Source organism: Salvelinus alpinus, chromosome 8 (genome assembly GCF_045679555.1).
Source record: "Salvelinus alpinus chromosome 8, SLU_Salpinus.1, whole genome shotgun sequence".
NCBI classification, from domain to species: domain Eukaryota; kingdom Metazoa; phylum Chordata; class Actinopteri; order Salmoniformes; family Salmonidae; genus Salvelinus; species Salvelinus alpinus.
In genome coordinates, this window is record NC_092093.1 from 14,765,213 (window position 1) to 14,781,769 (window position 16,557).

General features: G+C 44.7%; 1 protein-coding gene across 1 annotated transcript; it reads left to right on the forward strand.

Annotated features, from left to right (window-relative positions):
- Positions 1–12,972: 12,972 nt before the first annotated feature.
- On the forward strand, positions 12,973–14,795 carry LOC139582588 (prostaglandin E2 receptor EP2 subtype-like). Its single transcript, XM_071412721.1, has 2 exons — positions 12,973–13,904; positions 14,354–14,795. The coding sequence occupies exons 1-2, from the start codon at positions 13,116–13,118 to the stop codon at positions 14,645–14,647; spliced, it is 1,083 nt and encodes a 360-aa protein (XP_071268822.1). The 5' UTR covers positions 12,973–13,115; the 3' UTR covers positions 14,648–14,795.
- The last annotated feature ends 1,762 nt before the right edge of the window (positions 14,796–16,557 follow it).

The following is a 16,557-nucleotide window of genomic DNA, read 5'->3' on the forward strand; positions in this document are numbered from 1 at the left end:
AGATATGTTTACTTGTATATCTATTTTGGGGTAGGGAGATAGCAGAGGTGGGCTGGAAGGATAGACATGCAGACTACCCCAGTGCCCTCTTAAGTAAGAAAGTAGAGGTGGGCTGGATGGATAGACATGCAGACTACCCCAGTGCCCTCTTAAGTAAGAAAGTAGAGGTGGGCTGGATGGATAGACATGCAGACTACCCCAGTGCCCTCTTAATTAAGATAGTAGAGGTGGGCTGGATGGATAGACATGCAGACTACCCCAGTGCCCTCTTAAGTAAGAAAGTAGAGGTGGGCTGGATGGATAGACATGCAGACTACCCCAGTGCCCTCTTAAGTAAGATAGTAGAGGTGGGCTGGATGGATAGACATGCAGACTACCCCAGTGCCCTCTTAAGTAAGAAAGTAGAGGTGGGCTGGATGGATAGACATACAGACTACCCCAGTGCCCTCTTAAGTAAGAAAGTAGAGGTGGGCTGGATGGATAGACATGCAGACTACCCCAGTGCCCTCTTAAGTAAGAAAGGAAACAGAAAATACATCAGAGGAATACTGTTCTGCTACAAAACAAATTCTGTTTTTTTCCCAAATTCAAATTCATGTTCATACCTTAGTAAAGCTTAACATAGTCCTATATACAGCATTGTCATGTAAAGAGACTGAGACCTACTAATACTCGAACTGGAAGCATATTTAGCATAAAATATGTAAATACCAGTCATTTTGGCCAGGAAAAGCCCTAGTTTTCCATTCACAGACACGGTTTGTGGGTTATTCTCTCCCCTACTTAGCATAGCACAGTGTAATTACATAACCACATGTAGTTATTGCAATGGAACAACATGCCTCTCGTCCACGCACGCACGGATGCACGCACGGATGCACGCACGCACGCACACGCACACACACACACACACACACACACACACACACACACACACACACACACACACACACACACACACACACACACACACACACACACACACACACACACACACACACACACACACACACACACACACACACTGTTGGATGACTTAGTATGGAGGAGGAGGGTGCACCAGATTATCTTGGGTAAATAATAGTATTTAGTATTTGTTAGCATCACCATGCCAAGGCAGCAGCTACTTTTCCTGGGGTCCAAACAGTATTAAAACAATTACATCACAGCAAAACACAACAAACAGCCTACATCATAAATAACACAATACATCATCAACTGCATTATTACAATTTGGTGCTTTCAATACGTCAATTCTTCTCACAAAGACAAGTAGTGATGCAGTCAATCTGTCCTCTACTTTGAGCCAGGAGAGACTGACATGCATGTCATTGATATTAGCACTCCATGTACATTTAAGGGCCAGACGTGCTGCTCTGTTCTGGGCCAACTGGAATTTGACTGTGTTCTACTTTATGGCTCTTGACCATAATACTGGGCAGTAGGTGTGATTAAACTAGGACCTGTAGGACTTGTTTAGTTGATTGTGATGTCAAGATAGCAGAGTAACGCTTTATTATGGACATACTTCTCCCCATCTTAGCTACTGTGGTATCAGTATGTTTTGACCATGTCAGTTTACAATCCAGGGTTACACCAAGCAGTTTAGTCATCTCAACTTGCTCAATACCACATTATTCAGTATAAGATTTAGATGAAGTTTAGGCGTGTAGTGAATGATTTGTCCCAAATACAATACTTTTAGTTTTTTCTATACACTGAGTATATAAAACATTAGGAACACCTTACTAATATTGAGTTGCACCATCACTTTTGCCCTCAGAACAGCCTCAATTTGTCGTGACACACATACACACACACCCTCTGAATGGCACACATACACAATCCATGTCTCAATTGTCTGAATGCTTAAAATCCTTCTTTAACCTGTCTCCTCCCCTTCATCTACACTGATTGAAGTGGATTTAACAGGTGACATCAATAAGGGATCATAGCTTTCACCTGGATTCACCTGGTCAGTCTATGTCATGGAAAGAGCATGTTTTGTACACTCAGTATATTTATGACTAGCTTATTACTAGTCACCCAATCTAAAACTGACTGCAGCTCTTTGTTAAGGGTTGCAGTGGTTTCACTTGCTGTGGTAGCTGACATGTACAAAGTTGAGTCATCAATGTAGAAAAAACCTACCTTGAGGTATGCCAAACTCTACCTGGTTTACATTAGAGAGGCTTCCATTAAAGAACCCTCTGTGTTCTCTTAGATAGTAACTCTCAATCTATGATATAGCAGAGGACGTAAAGCCATAACACCTACGTTTTTTTCAGTAGCAGACTATTATCGATAATATCTTAAGCTGCACTTACATCGAACAAAACAGCTGCCACAGTCTTCTAATTATCCATTTTATTTCAGCCAATCATCAGTCATTTGTGTTGTGCTGTGCTTGTTGAGTGTCCTTCCCTAGAAGCATGCTGAAAGTCAGTTGTTAATTTGTTTACTGTGAAATAGCATTGTATCTGGTCAAAACCATTTTTCCCAAAAGTTTACTAACAGTCGGTAGCAGGCCCGTTGGTCGGCTGTTTCAACCAGTAAAGAGTGCTTTGTCATTCTTGGATAACAGTACAACTTTAGCTTCCCTCCAGGCCTGAGGGCACATACTTTCCTGTAGGCTAAGATTGAAGTGGTGACAAATAAGAGTGTCAATATAGTCCACTACAATCCTCAGACATTTTCCCACCAAGTTGTCATTACGAGGTGGTTTATCATTATTGATAGACCCCCCCCCAAAAAAAAAAATCACCTCTTCCACTCACTTCATAGAATTCAAAATTTCAATCCTTGTCTTTCAGAATTTGGTCTGTTATGCATGGATATGAATGTTCAGAATTTGTTGTTGCCATGTCATGCCTACATTTGCTAATCTTGCCAATGAAAAACGAATTAAAGTAGTTGGCAAATGTTAGGATTGTATATTGGAGGCGAAGTCAGGTGCAGGAGAGCAGAGTGTAGTGAACAGACGCACTTTTATTTCCGGTCAAAATGACAGCACAAAGTAACATAAAATGTGCCCAAAGCACGGAACATAGACAAAAAGTAATGCGCGTAACAATATCCACAATATCAAAATACACGTAACACAAACAATCCTACACAAAGACATGATGAGGAACAGAGGAATAAATACATATGGATTGGGGAATGAAAACCAGGTGTGCAGGGAACAAGACAAAACAAATGGATACATGAAAAATGGAGCGGCGAAGGCTAGAAAGCCGGTGACGTCGACCGCCGAACGCCGCCCGAACAAGGAAAGGAGCCGACTTCGGAAGAAGTCGTGACAGTACCCCCCCCCCCCCCCCCTGACGCTCGGCTCCAGCGGTGACGGTGGAACTCACGCAGTAGTTCAGGGTCTAATACATCAGCCACCGGAACCCAGCACCTCTCCTCCGGACCATACCCCTCCCACTCCACGAGATACTGAAGGCCCCCCGCCCGATGCCTTGAATCCAGGATGGAACGGACAGAGTACGCCGGGCCCCCCCGATGTCCAGGGGGCGGAGGGACCTCCCGTACCTCAGACTCCTGGAGCGGCCGCGCCACCAACGACCTGAGGAGAGACACATGGAATGAGGGGTTAATACGGTAATCGGGGGGAAGCTATAACCTGTAACATACCTCGTTCACTCTCCTCAGGACTTTAAATGGCCCCACAAACCGCGGACTCAGCTTCCGGCAGGGCAGGCGGAGGGGCAGGTTTCGGTTCGAGAGCCAGACCCTGTCCCCTGGTGCGAACATCGTGACCTCACTGCGGTGACGGTCCGCGCTGGTCTTTTGGCGCAGCGCGGCCTGCTGGAGGTGACCAGGGCGGCTTCCCAGGTCTCCTCCGCGCGTCTGAACCACTTGTCCACCGCAGGAGCCTGAGTCTGACTCTGATGCCACGGTGCCAGAACCGGCTGGTACCCCAATACACACTGAAAGGGGGAGAGGTTAGTGGAGGAGTGGCGGAGCGAGTTCTGCGCCATCTCTGCCCAGGGCACGAACGCCGCCCACTCCCCCGGCCGGTCCTGGCTATAGGGCCGCAGAAACCTGCCCACGTCCTGGTTCAGTCTCTCCACCTGCCCATTACTCTCGGGGTGGAAACCCGAGGTAAGGCTGATCGAGACCCACCAAATGTTCCATGAACGCCCTCCAGACTCTCGAAGTGAACTGGGGACCCCGATCAGACACTATATCCTCAGGCACCCCGTAGTGCCGGAAGACGTGGGTAAACAGGGCCTCCGCAGTGTGTAGGGCCGTAGGGAGACCGGGCAGAGGGAGGAGACTTAGAGAAACGATCCACAACGACCACGATCGTGGTGTTCCCCTGTGAGGGAGGAAGATCCGTTAGAAAATCAACCGACAGGTGTGACTAAGGCCGTAGTGGAACGGGTAAGGGATGTAGCTTACCTCTGGGCAGGTGTCTAGGAGCCTTACACTGGGCGCACACCGAGCAGGAGGAAACATAAACCCTCACGTCCCGAGCCAAGGTAGGCCACCAGTACTTCCCAGACAGACAGTGCACCGTCCGACCGATCCTCGGATGACCAGAGGAGGGTGATGTGTGGGCCCAATAGATCAACTGGTCACGGACAGCAGACGGAACGTACTGAAGTCTGACTGGACACTGGAGTGGAGCGGGCTCAGTGCGCAACGCCCGCTCAATGTCCGCGTCCAGCTCCCACACGACCGGCTCTACCAGGCAGGAGGCCGGGAGAATGGGAGTCTGATCCATCCACTCCTCTGTGTCATACAGCTGGGACAGTGCGTCTGCCTTAACATTCTGGGAACCTGGTCTGTAGGACAGGGTAAACAAAAAACGGGTAAAGAACATGGCCCACCTTGCCTGGCAAGGATTCAGTCTCCTAGCTGCCCGGATGTACTCCAGGTTGCGGTGGTCAGTCCAGATGAGGAAAGGGTATTTAGCCCCCTCAAGCCAATGTCTCCACGCCTTCAAAGCCTTAACCACAGCCAACAGCTCCCGGTCCCCCACATCATAGTTCCGTTCCGCCGGGCTGAGCTTCTTCGAGAAGAAAGCACAGGGGCGGAGCTTCGGTGGCGTGCCCGAGCGCTGAGAGAGCACGGCTCCGATCCCAGCCTCTGACGCATCCACCTCCACTATGAATGCCAAAGAGGGATCCGGATGGGCCAGCACGGGAGCCGAAGTAAACAGAGCTCTCAGCTGCCCAAAAGCCCTGTCCACCTCAACCAACCACTGCAGACGTACAGGACCCCCCTTCAGCAGTGAGGTAATGGGAGCAGCCACCTGGCAAAACCCCGGATAAATCTCCGGTAGTAACTGGCAAACCCTAAAAATCGCTGCACCTCCTTTACCGTGGTGGGAGTCGGCCAATTACGCACAGCTGCTATGCGGTCACTCTCCATCTCCACCCCTGATGTGGAAATGCGATACCCTAGGAAGGAGATGGACTGTTGAAAGAACATGCATTTCTCAGCCTTGAAGTACAGGTCCTGCTCCAACAGTCGTCCAAGTACCTTGCGCATCAAGGACACATGCTCAGCGCGTGTAGCGGAGTATATCAGAATGTCATCGATATACACCACTACACCCTGCCCGTGCAGGTCCCCTGAAAATCTTGTCTACGAAGGATTGGAAGACTGATGGAGCATTCATCAACCCGTACGGCATGACATGGTACTCATAATGCCCTGAGGTGGTACTAAACGCAGTCTTCCACTCGTCTCCCTCTCGGATACACACCAGATTGTACTCACTCCTGAGATCCAGTTTAGTGAAGATGCGCGCCTCGTGCATTGACTCAATCGCCGTGGCGATAAGAGGTAGCGGGTAACTGTACCTCACCGTGATTTGATTGAGACCTCTATAATCAATACACGGGCGCAGACCTCCATCCTTCTTCTTCACAAAAAATAAACTTGAGGAGGAGGGGTGAAGTGGAGGACCGAATGTACCCCTGACGCAGGGATTTGGAGACATATGTCTCCATAGCCACCGTCTCCGCTTGCGACAGGAGATACACATGACTCCTGGGAAGTGCAGCGTCTACCAGGAGATTTATCGCACAATCCCCCCGTCGATGGGGTGGTATTTGAGTCGCCTTCTTCTTACAGAAGGCGAGAGCCAAATTGGCATATTCTGGGGGAATGCGCACGGTGGAGACCTGGTCTGGACTTTCCACCATGGTAGCACCAACGGAAACCCCTACACACCTCCCCAAGCACTCTCGCGACCACCCCGTGAGAGCCCTCTGTTGCCAGGAAATGGTGGGGTTATGACGAGCCAACCAGGGAAGGCCTAGTACCACAGGAAATGCAGGAGAGTCAATGAGAAAGAGACTGATTCTTTCATTGTGACCCAGCTGCATCTCCATGGCCAGGGAGATGGTGGCCTCCCTGATTAGCCCGGATACTAATGGTCGACTATCCAGACCGTGAACCGGAAAAGGTCTATCTACAGGAATAATGGGGATCCCTAAACTAAGTGCTAACGCTCTGTCAATTAAATTCCCAGCTGCGCCTGAATCGACGAGCGCCTTATGCTGGGAATGCGGGGAGAACTCAGGGAAACAAACAGGTACAAACAGGTGGACAACAGAGGACTCTGGATGAGAGTGGTGCAGACTCACCTGGGGTGACGTCAGAGTGCCCTGCCTGCTGCCTCGACTCCCAGAGGGACCAACCCGGCACCGACCGGCAGTGTGCCCTCTGCGGCCACAGATGGTGCATGTGAAGGCCCCTCCTCCAGCCTCCCTACGTGCAGCCCCTCCCAACTCCATGGGCACCGGAGCGGGAGCGCTGGGAGATGGAACTGACAGAGCGCCCTCAGGACGTCCACGGATGACCAGCAGGTTATCCAACCGGATGGACAGATCCACCAGTTGGTCAAAGGTGGTGGTGGCATCCCTGCAGGCCAACTCCCGTCGGACGTCCTCACGTAAGCTGCATCGATAGTGGTCGATGAGGGCCCTGTCGTTCCATCCGTTCACCCGCCGCTCTACCTTCGGGCGGATGGTCAAAGACTGGTAAACTCCTCGAAGTGGTCCAACGCCGCGTCTTCCTTTCCCCACACGGTGTTTGTCCACTCCAGAGCTCTCCTCGAGAGGCATGAGACGAGGGCGGATACTCTCTCCCTTCCTGAGGGAGCTGGGTGGCCACGGTGTGTGTGAAGGAGAATTTTGTATTTTTCAAACACCTGAAACAGCTTTTTCCTGCAATCTAGAGCCATAATCATTATGCTGAATTCTATGTATATTTTTGATTCTATGTATATTTTTTTGCATATCTAAGCATACCTCTTGAGCTGTCTGTATCCTCCTGACTGGTGGGTAAAAATTGAAAGGAATGTGATTCTTATTCAGTATATTTACAGTTTTTTACAATCACTTTGGCACAAATTTCAGAACCTTGATGTCATTTTTCAGAACTCTCGACACAAAATTCACAACCGATGGTAAAAATGCACATTTTTCCAAACCCTAACACTTTTTCCAATTGCTTGGATGCAATACACATAAAGCTAAGATAATTTGTTCATTGAATTAAAATCAACTGTTCAAAATGACACAACTTAAAGTATTACCAAAACACAATTCACACATTACATCTGAGATGACTGTCTATTTATTTCATTACAATGATATAACTATCAATTGATACAACTGCTCAAAATGATAAGTAACTGTTGCATTACTCTTAATGCATAGTTTTATGGAAACTGACAAACAATATTCCATGTTTAGATCATGAACGTTTCAGGATAACGAGATCCATTGACACCAATTACCGTGGAACATGAACCAATTGGACTACATTATCTATGGATGTAATATTTCATCATCATTCTTTATCAGACACTGTTTCTATGGTCCCATGTACCACTTTTCCGGACCATGTTTTCAGATTTGACATTACTGTACACTCACCGGCCAATTTATTAGGTACACCTTTCTAGTACTAGGTAGGACCCCCTTTTGCCTCCACAACAGCCTGAATAATTCACGGTGTTGTACGTTAAGAGATGCCCTTCTGCACACTACTGTTTTAAATGGCTGTTATTTGATCATGTGTGGCCTTTCTCTTTTAGCTTGAATGAGTCTGGACATTCTCCTCTGACCTCTCTCATTAACAAGGTGTTTTTGCCCACAGAACTGGCCCTCACTGAATGTGTTATGTGTATCGCACCGTTCTCTGTAAACTCTAGACTGTAGTGTGTAAAAATCCCAGGAGGGCAGCATGTGTGACACCTACAATCATACCACGGTCAAAATTGCTTAATTACACATCTTGCCTGTTCTAATGTTTGGTTGAACAACATCTTAAGCTCCTCTCTGACTCTAATACGCCTACCGTCTGATATAATTTGTTTACTGCTTGCCTAGGCAGGCCACATGATTCGCTGTCTGAAGGAGCAGGCTATTTGCGTTAACACACAGGTGTACCTAATAAAGTGGCCGGTGAATGTATGTATGCAGGCCCTTGTAATTGCTTTTCTAATACTGCCAACTCGTTACTGATGATTGATTTCACATTGTGGTAGGAGTATATAGTGAAATGAGTGGTATCCACCTACAACAACATAGTGATAACGTGGAGCCAGCAGGTGATCCAGGTCACAATAGAGGTCAAGCAGTGGGAGGAGGAAGACGAGGAAGACGTGGTGGTCAAAGGAATGGCAGGGGACAAGCACCCCTTCTGAGAGGTGGTCGTGGGCCTCATTTGAGAGGTGTGGGGGAATGTGGTAGAGGACATGCTTCTACACCTGCATTGCTTGCTGTTTGGGGTTTTAGGCTGGGTTTCTGTACAACACTTTGAGATATCAGCTGATGTAAGAAGGGCTTTCTAAATACATTTGATTTGATTTGACAAGGCCACGGACCAAGACAGCGGCAGCAACAGCAAAGAGCGGACTGTGGTCAATTTGGTTCGGGCCAGAAATGATATTCGCCTTACAGAAATTTGGCAGCACATCTTGGACAATGACGACATGTTCAACAATGTGGAAGCCATAAGTTTGCTGACTATTTCATGCATGCTGAAAAGGCACCAGGTGTCTCTAAAACAGCTATACTGAAACAGCTATACCGTGCGGCTATATCGGAAGATGGTGTGGTGGGACGCAGGCCTCGTATTGGATCATATAATGCAGCTCTCCTTGTAACCTTCCTTGATGAGCTCAATCAGGTCTGTAGAGCTGATGGCGTGACCTATGTCATTGTGTGGGATAATGTCAGGTTCCACTATGCTCAAATGGTGTAAGCAGGGTTTCAGGCCCATCCACAATTTACTACCCTGTACTTACCCCCATACTCTCCTTTCCATAACCCGATTGAGGAATTTTTCTCCACATGGAGGTGGAAGGTATATGATAGGTGCCCTCACGAACAAGCCACCCTTCTCCAGGCCATGGATGACGCATGCAATGACATCACGGCAGACCAGTGTCAGGCCTGGATTCGCCATGCCCGAAGAGTCTTCCCAAGATGTTTGGCAAATGAAAACATCCATTGTGATGTGGACGAGAACCTGTGGCCAAATCCACAAGACAGGGTTGAGGGAAATATAGAAGTACAGTAATCAAACCTTTGTTCTGCTTTTTACAGTAAGCCAGGTGAGGAACACTGCAGTTGACCTTTTATTGTGGTTGTTTTCTTTTTTGATTGCTAATTATTTCCGCTTCGATTCAAAGAAACCTATGTTGTGATTTTATTGTATTTCAAAATACATTTCAGATTTTGTTCAATGATTCCACTGTGTCTGTAGTATTCTCTCTACTAGTCCTTTTACAGTGATGTATTTACATGTAGTACCATAATGAAACATGTATCACATATTTTGAACTACAATATTTAATGATTGTACAAACGACTACACAGTGAAACTATCGGTATCTTGTGTGTGAGTGATCTAAATTAATGTTCCTATGGTATTTCATGATAAATTTGTCATTTGAACCAATGATTCTGCAAGTGCAAGGTTTCTTTAAAGATATGAATGCACAATGCAATGTTTTGAACATTGAATGGCCTATGTTACAAGTGATGACCACTTTGAGTTTTGTGTCTAGAGTTTTGAAAAATGACCACAAGGTTCTGAAATTACTGCCAAACTGAATGTAAAAAAACGTAAAAAAACGTAGTTATCGCTTGCTTTTCTCAAGTCCACCAACCATGCCAGTTAAGTGGCTAGTAGTATTACATTGTGTGTGTGTGTGTCGTACCCATTTACACCTCTCTTTCAAGAGAGAGAGAGAGAGAGAGAGAGAGAGAGAGAGAGAGAGAGAGAGAGAGAGAGAGAGAGAGAGAGAGAGAGAGAGAGAGAGAGAGAGAGAGAGAGAGAGAGAGAGAGAGAGAGAGAGAGAGAGAGAGAGAGAGAGACTCTTTCCCTCCCTCCTCTCCCACTGTGGTTCTTTAATTTCTTGGAATTATGTGTCTTCTGTTTCTGGGCGAGTGAGAAAGCACTTAGAGAGAGATCTGAATGAAAGGTAGTTATTAAATGATACCATGTTTATTGTATGTCTCATAGTCTCAGTCAGGTAGTCAACATGTCCCATTGGTTCATCACACCAACTGAGGGAAGAGGGATGAATATACTGTAACGTTTTACATCATCTTCCAACAGAGGCCTTGGTCTCAATGGAACTCCCTGCCTAAATAAATAAGGAATAAATACAAATAAAGAAATACAATGACCATGACTAAGGTCAAAGAGGGTTCAATCCCTGATCCATAATGATACCCTCACAAACAAAACACATTTAATATAACCCTGTAGCACTGCGAGACCATGTTGGAGGCTATATCAATATCCAATGAAGTATAACCTTTCTTATCTCAGTTATCCAAGGTATTTGTATGTTTTTCCTGTTTGTTGTCTTGTGTAAACTCAAGATGAACAGCCATTAGTTTCTCGAAGTAGACAGTAGACCCTACTAAGACCGCACTCTAGTGGAGAGAGTCTAGAACAACAGTCAACTGCTGAGCTGAATTCTGCTCTTAGGATAAATTATTCATACATCATAGATTTAGTCCCTAAAAACAGGCCTCAGATATATTTTAACTATCTGGACCTGTATTCATAAAGTGTCTTAGAATTTATCCTAGATTAGCACTTGATACATACGGCCCCAGATCAATTCACTTGTATGGATTGGTTGACCGTTGACAGCATAGATATAGAACTGATCTGGTCTGTGGTTGACAGTCTTACCTGGGGTACACAGTGAGATGGGATAACTGTGATTCATTCCATACAGGTAAGACATTTATCTTGGCAGGTACTCCTCTGTCTGATATTTCATTATTATTGTAATAATCTTAATAATATATGTTATTTACTAGACACGTTTATCCAAAGAGACTTACAGTCACATGTGCATGCATACCTTATCTTCTACAATATCGTATACCTTATCTTCGACCTTATCTCCTACAATATCTTCTACCTTATATTCTATCTTATCCTCTACCTTATCTCCTACAATATCTTCTACAATATCTTCTACCTTATCTTCTACCTTATCTCCTACAATATTTTCTACCATATCTTCTACCTTAATCTCCTACAGTATCTTCTATCTTATCTTCTACCTTATCTGCTACAATATATTCTACAATATATTCTACCTTATCGTCTGCCTTATCTCCTACAATATCTTCTACCTTAATCTCCTACCTTAATCTCCTACAGTATCTTCTATCTTATCTTCTACCTTATCTCCTACAATATCTTATATCTTATCTTCTACCTTAATCTCCTACAGTATCTTCTATCTTATCTTCTATCTTATCTTCTACCTTTTCTCCTACAATATCTTCTACCTTATCTTCACCTTAATCTCCTACAGTATCTTCTATCTTATATTCTACCTTATCTCCTACAATATCTTCTACCTTATATTCCATCTTATCTTCTACCTTATCTTCTACCTTATCTCCTACAATATCTTCTACCTTATCTTTTACCTTATCTTCAACAAGAAATATCACTCACAAAACAGAATAAATATCTGATAAAACTACAGTTCCTCACAATAAAATGACAGCTCTTAATAAAGATTGTTTAAAAAGAAAGACCAGCTCTATACGATATTAAAACAAATAATTTTGAGCTGATAGGAACTCCAGGTCCAGTTAATTAAGGTAAGCCTTAGAAGGCCGGGAAGTCACTAGTTGTGGATCTCATCAAGGAGTTAGTCCAAAGTGTCCCAGTGTGGCTTTGTATAAATAAAAAAACACATGATTTTCTTCCTTATATTCTACAATATCTTTGTACAATATCTTTATTCATCAGAAGTCACGACAAGCACATCCCTGAAAGAAGAGGAGGCTGGTGAGGGGATGTTGGCTCATAGTAATGGCTAGAATGGGATACATGCAATGGTACGAAACACATGGAAATTATTTGGTTGATGTTGGATACAGTTCCATAAATTAATTTCCATGTGTTACTATGAGCTCCTGCCATCAGCCACCACTCTCGACCTGTAGGCCTATACAAAAGAAGGCTACATATAAAAGTGGCATTTATCAGGCAGACATATAACAGTAGACCTAAACAAAAACTGAAAACAAATTAAATCCGAGGGTAAGTAATACAATCTTAAAAAATAAATGAATAGTGGGCAGTGCGCACTTCTCCACCTGAGCAGGCTGACAGTAGTCATATGCCGCGGTCAAAACAACTGGGAACTCCGAGTTGGGATTCCGAGTAGGATGACTGTTCAAGTAGATTTTTTCCAGCTGGAGCTGTTTTCTTTCCGAGTTCCCAGTTGTTTTGAACGCACTGAAGTCGGAAGTCGAAGATTTGCGAATTCTGAGTTTCCCGAGCTCCCAGTTGTTTTGAACGCGGCATTAGCTTATACTTAAAATAGGCCTACCTATCCATGCGTTGTAAGATCTGAAATGCGTCAGCAACACCTGGGCAGAGGAACGCGCACAGTGTGTTCTCACACTACACTCTCAGCACAGTGAATCACATGGTTGCGTGGGTGGGACTGAAAAGAAATCAGCGTTTTTGTTGACACGAGATGAGCCGCATTTCTTATGTCAGTTGGATGCGGACGTTGTTCCTGCATAAAAGTTAAATTGATCAGGTCATGCGCTTACCGCTTAGTGGAGTAGGTTAATACTTTTTTTATGGATTACAAAGCTAAATTAACCTGCGGTGACAGAGACAATGTCTCGTCCGGGAATCTCTATATGTCCGCGGCAATGTTCTCGGCGGGAGTTCTGGGCAATTTAATCGCCTTGGTCCTTTTGGAGATGCGACGCCGGAGGCAAAGTCCATCCCTTTTCCAGGTGCTGGTGACCGCGCTGGTGATTACGGACCTACTGGGTACCTTCTCCGTCAGTCCTCTCGTACTAGCCTCCTATACACAAAACAGGACCTTGATGGGTATGGGTGAAAACGGAACAGTATGCGATTATTTTGGGTTCAGCATGACATTTTTCAGCCTCGCCACTTTGGCTATTCTGTGCGCCATGGCTTTGGAGCGCTACCTCTCCTTTGGACACCCGTATTTTTACGAACGGCACTTGAGAAAACGCTGCGGGTACATCACAATTACACTCATCTACCTGATCTGCATCCTTTTCTGCCTAGCACCTTTCGTGGGCTTTGGAAAATACGTTCAATATTGCCCGGGGACTTGGTGTTTCTTTGACATGGTCCCATTAGAAACCAAACCAAAAGTACACGTCGGTGTGTATGCGTCATTGACTCTCATCATGATTTCTACCACAGTGGTCTGTAACTTATCTGTCGTCTACCACTTAATTATGATGTATAGGAGGTGCAAAGCGCGTGTTTTATCGCGACGGATACGGTTCTACGAAAGATCCCTCTCTATGACGGAGGAAGTGGAGCATCTTCTGCTTTTGGTGTTCATAACGGTGACCTTTGTCATCTGTTCGTTTCCTTTAGTGGTAAGAGCATTCGTTTCGATGTTGCAGGTCAAAGTGTTGAAAAGAGACACTGTCTAATGTGCAGTGTGTCTGTGTCCTCCCTTCTCTCAACCCAAGCATCTCTTCTTCACATATGTTACAGTTCAAAATGGTGGTCTTTAACATAACCATGTCCTCTTCTGTTACATCATCATAAACAACAACAACCCATTTTAAACATTTAACATGTCAATAATGAAAGGCTTACATGGAGCAAGACCATTGACATATTGTGATTATTTGCAGTGTTCTTGCACCTGTTATAGCTCAAGCCTACTAGCTGCAACCAATACTTCCTGGCCTTTAATAGATAATAAGGATACTGTCTTACTTGATAACCATATTTTGTTGATATTGAAATTCTGAATAACTGACTATGATGCATTTTCTCTTTGTGTGTGTGTGTGTGTCTGTGTGTGTGTCCCCCATAGCTCCGTGTGTTCATCAACTTCATGGGCAGGTCAAATGAGAGCTATGGCACTGATCTCGCTGCTCTCCGCCTGCTGTCCTTCAACTCCATCATCGACCCCTGGCTCTTCATCATCCTCAGCCCCTCGGTGCTGCGCTTCCTCTGGAGGAAGCTGACACTGTGTAAGCCCCAGAGGCCCCCTGAGGCCCCCACATTCCCACGGGAAAAGGCTTTCCCCGTTGGGCCAAAACTCTCACCGCCAAACCCACCCATGGAGCTCCAAAACGAGGAAGTGCAGAGAGTGGACAAGACATAATTTCATGCATATGGAACCAGGGGCCAATGACCCACTCTAGAAGGATTACAGTAACGGGACCATTTGATATCAGCAGGAGCCTAAGTGACACAGGAAGTGATTTTACAGACTAGACATCCACTGGTTGAAGGGACCCCCTTACACAGTGTGTACTTGCAAATAAACATTTAGTGAGGTGCAGCATTTTCACTTGTTGACCTCCTGACAGGAGGTTGGAATAGATTGAGGAAGATATCAGAGATGGGGAAGGTTGCGGTGCTGACATGTTATACCCACACAATATGGATTTGGGATTTGGAACAGGACTTAGCATTTTGATGTGTCTACTTATTTCATTGCTTCATTATATTTATATACAAACTTTATGATCAGAAATTTATAGGACTGAAATGTTCATTTGACCGATCTCCTGGACGAATGGGTCCAGTATTTACTATATTAATAAAGGTCAATAAACATGATCTAATCTTAAACCATTTTATGATTGAAAAACCAAATATAATGTCCTTGTATTATATTGAATGTTTACATTAAATGTTTCAGTATCAGAACCCAAACCCAGCTGTCGTCGAAGCGCGTATTCATATGATGTCTCACAGCAAAGGAGGATTTAGATCAGAATGAATAAGATTACATGGACAAGACGGCCAGGTCACCTACATGGGACTCGAAAAAAGCAGACAGACCAACTGTTAAGGCTGAAAGCTATACAGTCCCAATCCTGAGAAGGTGAACATAGCTGCCTGTTCAGCACGGTACAACATGTTTAGACATTTGGTGACCACTGTGCCGTTCCTAACATTTATTGGAATGTTTCATCTGTACCTTTGCAATAAGCCACTCCTCAACAGATACTCAATCCTTGATTTAGTTGTAATGTGTGACGATAAGATGGGGTTTCAGCTTGAAGTACTTACTCATACCAGTAACTTTCCATTCGAAACAAAGGCGTTGGCTTGTCTTATTCATAATGCACACAGAACAGACTGGTTTTGACTTGTGTGTCCTCATCTGTGTGCTGTGTACAGTATGTCATCCTAACTACTGCTGCGACAATACGGCCACTCAAGTGTTCCTGTATTTCTCTTTTCATTTCCTGACATGTTTTTTTTTTTGAAAATGATTCATGTTATTTTCTTCAAAAGTGGTGCCTACCCTTCCGTGGTTCTATTCATTTTCAGTCAGTCTGAAGCCCTGCATCTATGTTGATCGTTAATTAAGTAAAAGGCCAGCAGGGCTTCCATTGGCAGTGATCTGGTTGAGTAACTGTTTAAGACTGAAATAGCTATGTTGTTTATTAAACAGAAGTGTCATTGCCCTTAAGGCAGGAAGTCAGAGGGAGACGGTGTGTGCATCCTAAAATGCATCCTAATCGCTTTATAGTGCACTACTTTTGACCAGGGCCCATAGGGGAATATGTAGTAAATTGGGTGCCATTTGGAACGCATCACACTGAATTCAAATTAGTTTGATCAGATGCACTCAATGTGTTTCCCATAAACCACTGCTCCTGTATTTACTTTATGCTCCATTCCCATCATTGATGGTATGTCCCATGTCCTTCAGATAAGATCTCCACTCGTATAAAAGTGTGTTTACTGTTGGACTTTCAGTCCCTTACGAATCTAGGAAGGAAACACTTACCTTGGATTGTTTGACTATGGCATTGAGCTGACACTTTGGCACATCTTTGCTAGGTCAGTAAATGGTAAAGCTGCTCTTTGTAAAAGTGTACATTTTTAAACTGTTTTTATGTATGTGCCACTGTGTGTGGGTTTACCGTTTAAATTTATTAGTGTAAATTTCAGTCAACAATTGAAGTGAGGGAGAAATTGAGCTAATATACTGTGGCCTAGCTCCAATGATCCATAAATATTGTACTGAATCTCTCCAAATGGTTCTTTATTGAT

Coding starts and splice junctions, on each gene's coding strand:
- LOC139582588 (XM_071412721.1), top strand. CDS start 13,116: ATGGATTACAAAGCTAAATTAACCTGCGGTGACAGAGACAATGTCTCG. Junction 13,905..14,353: donor TCTGTTCGTTTCCTTTAGTG/GTAAGAGCATTC, acceptor TGTCCCCCATAG/CTCCGTGTGTTCATCAACTT.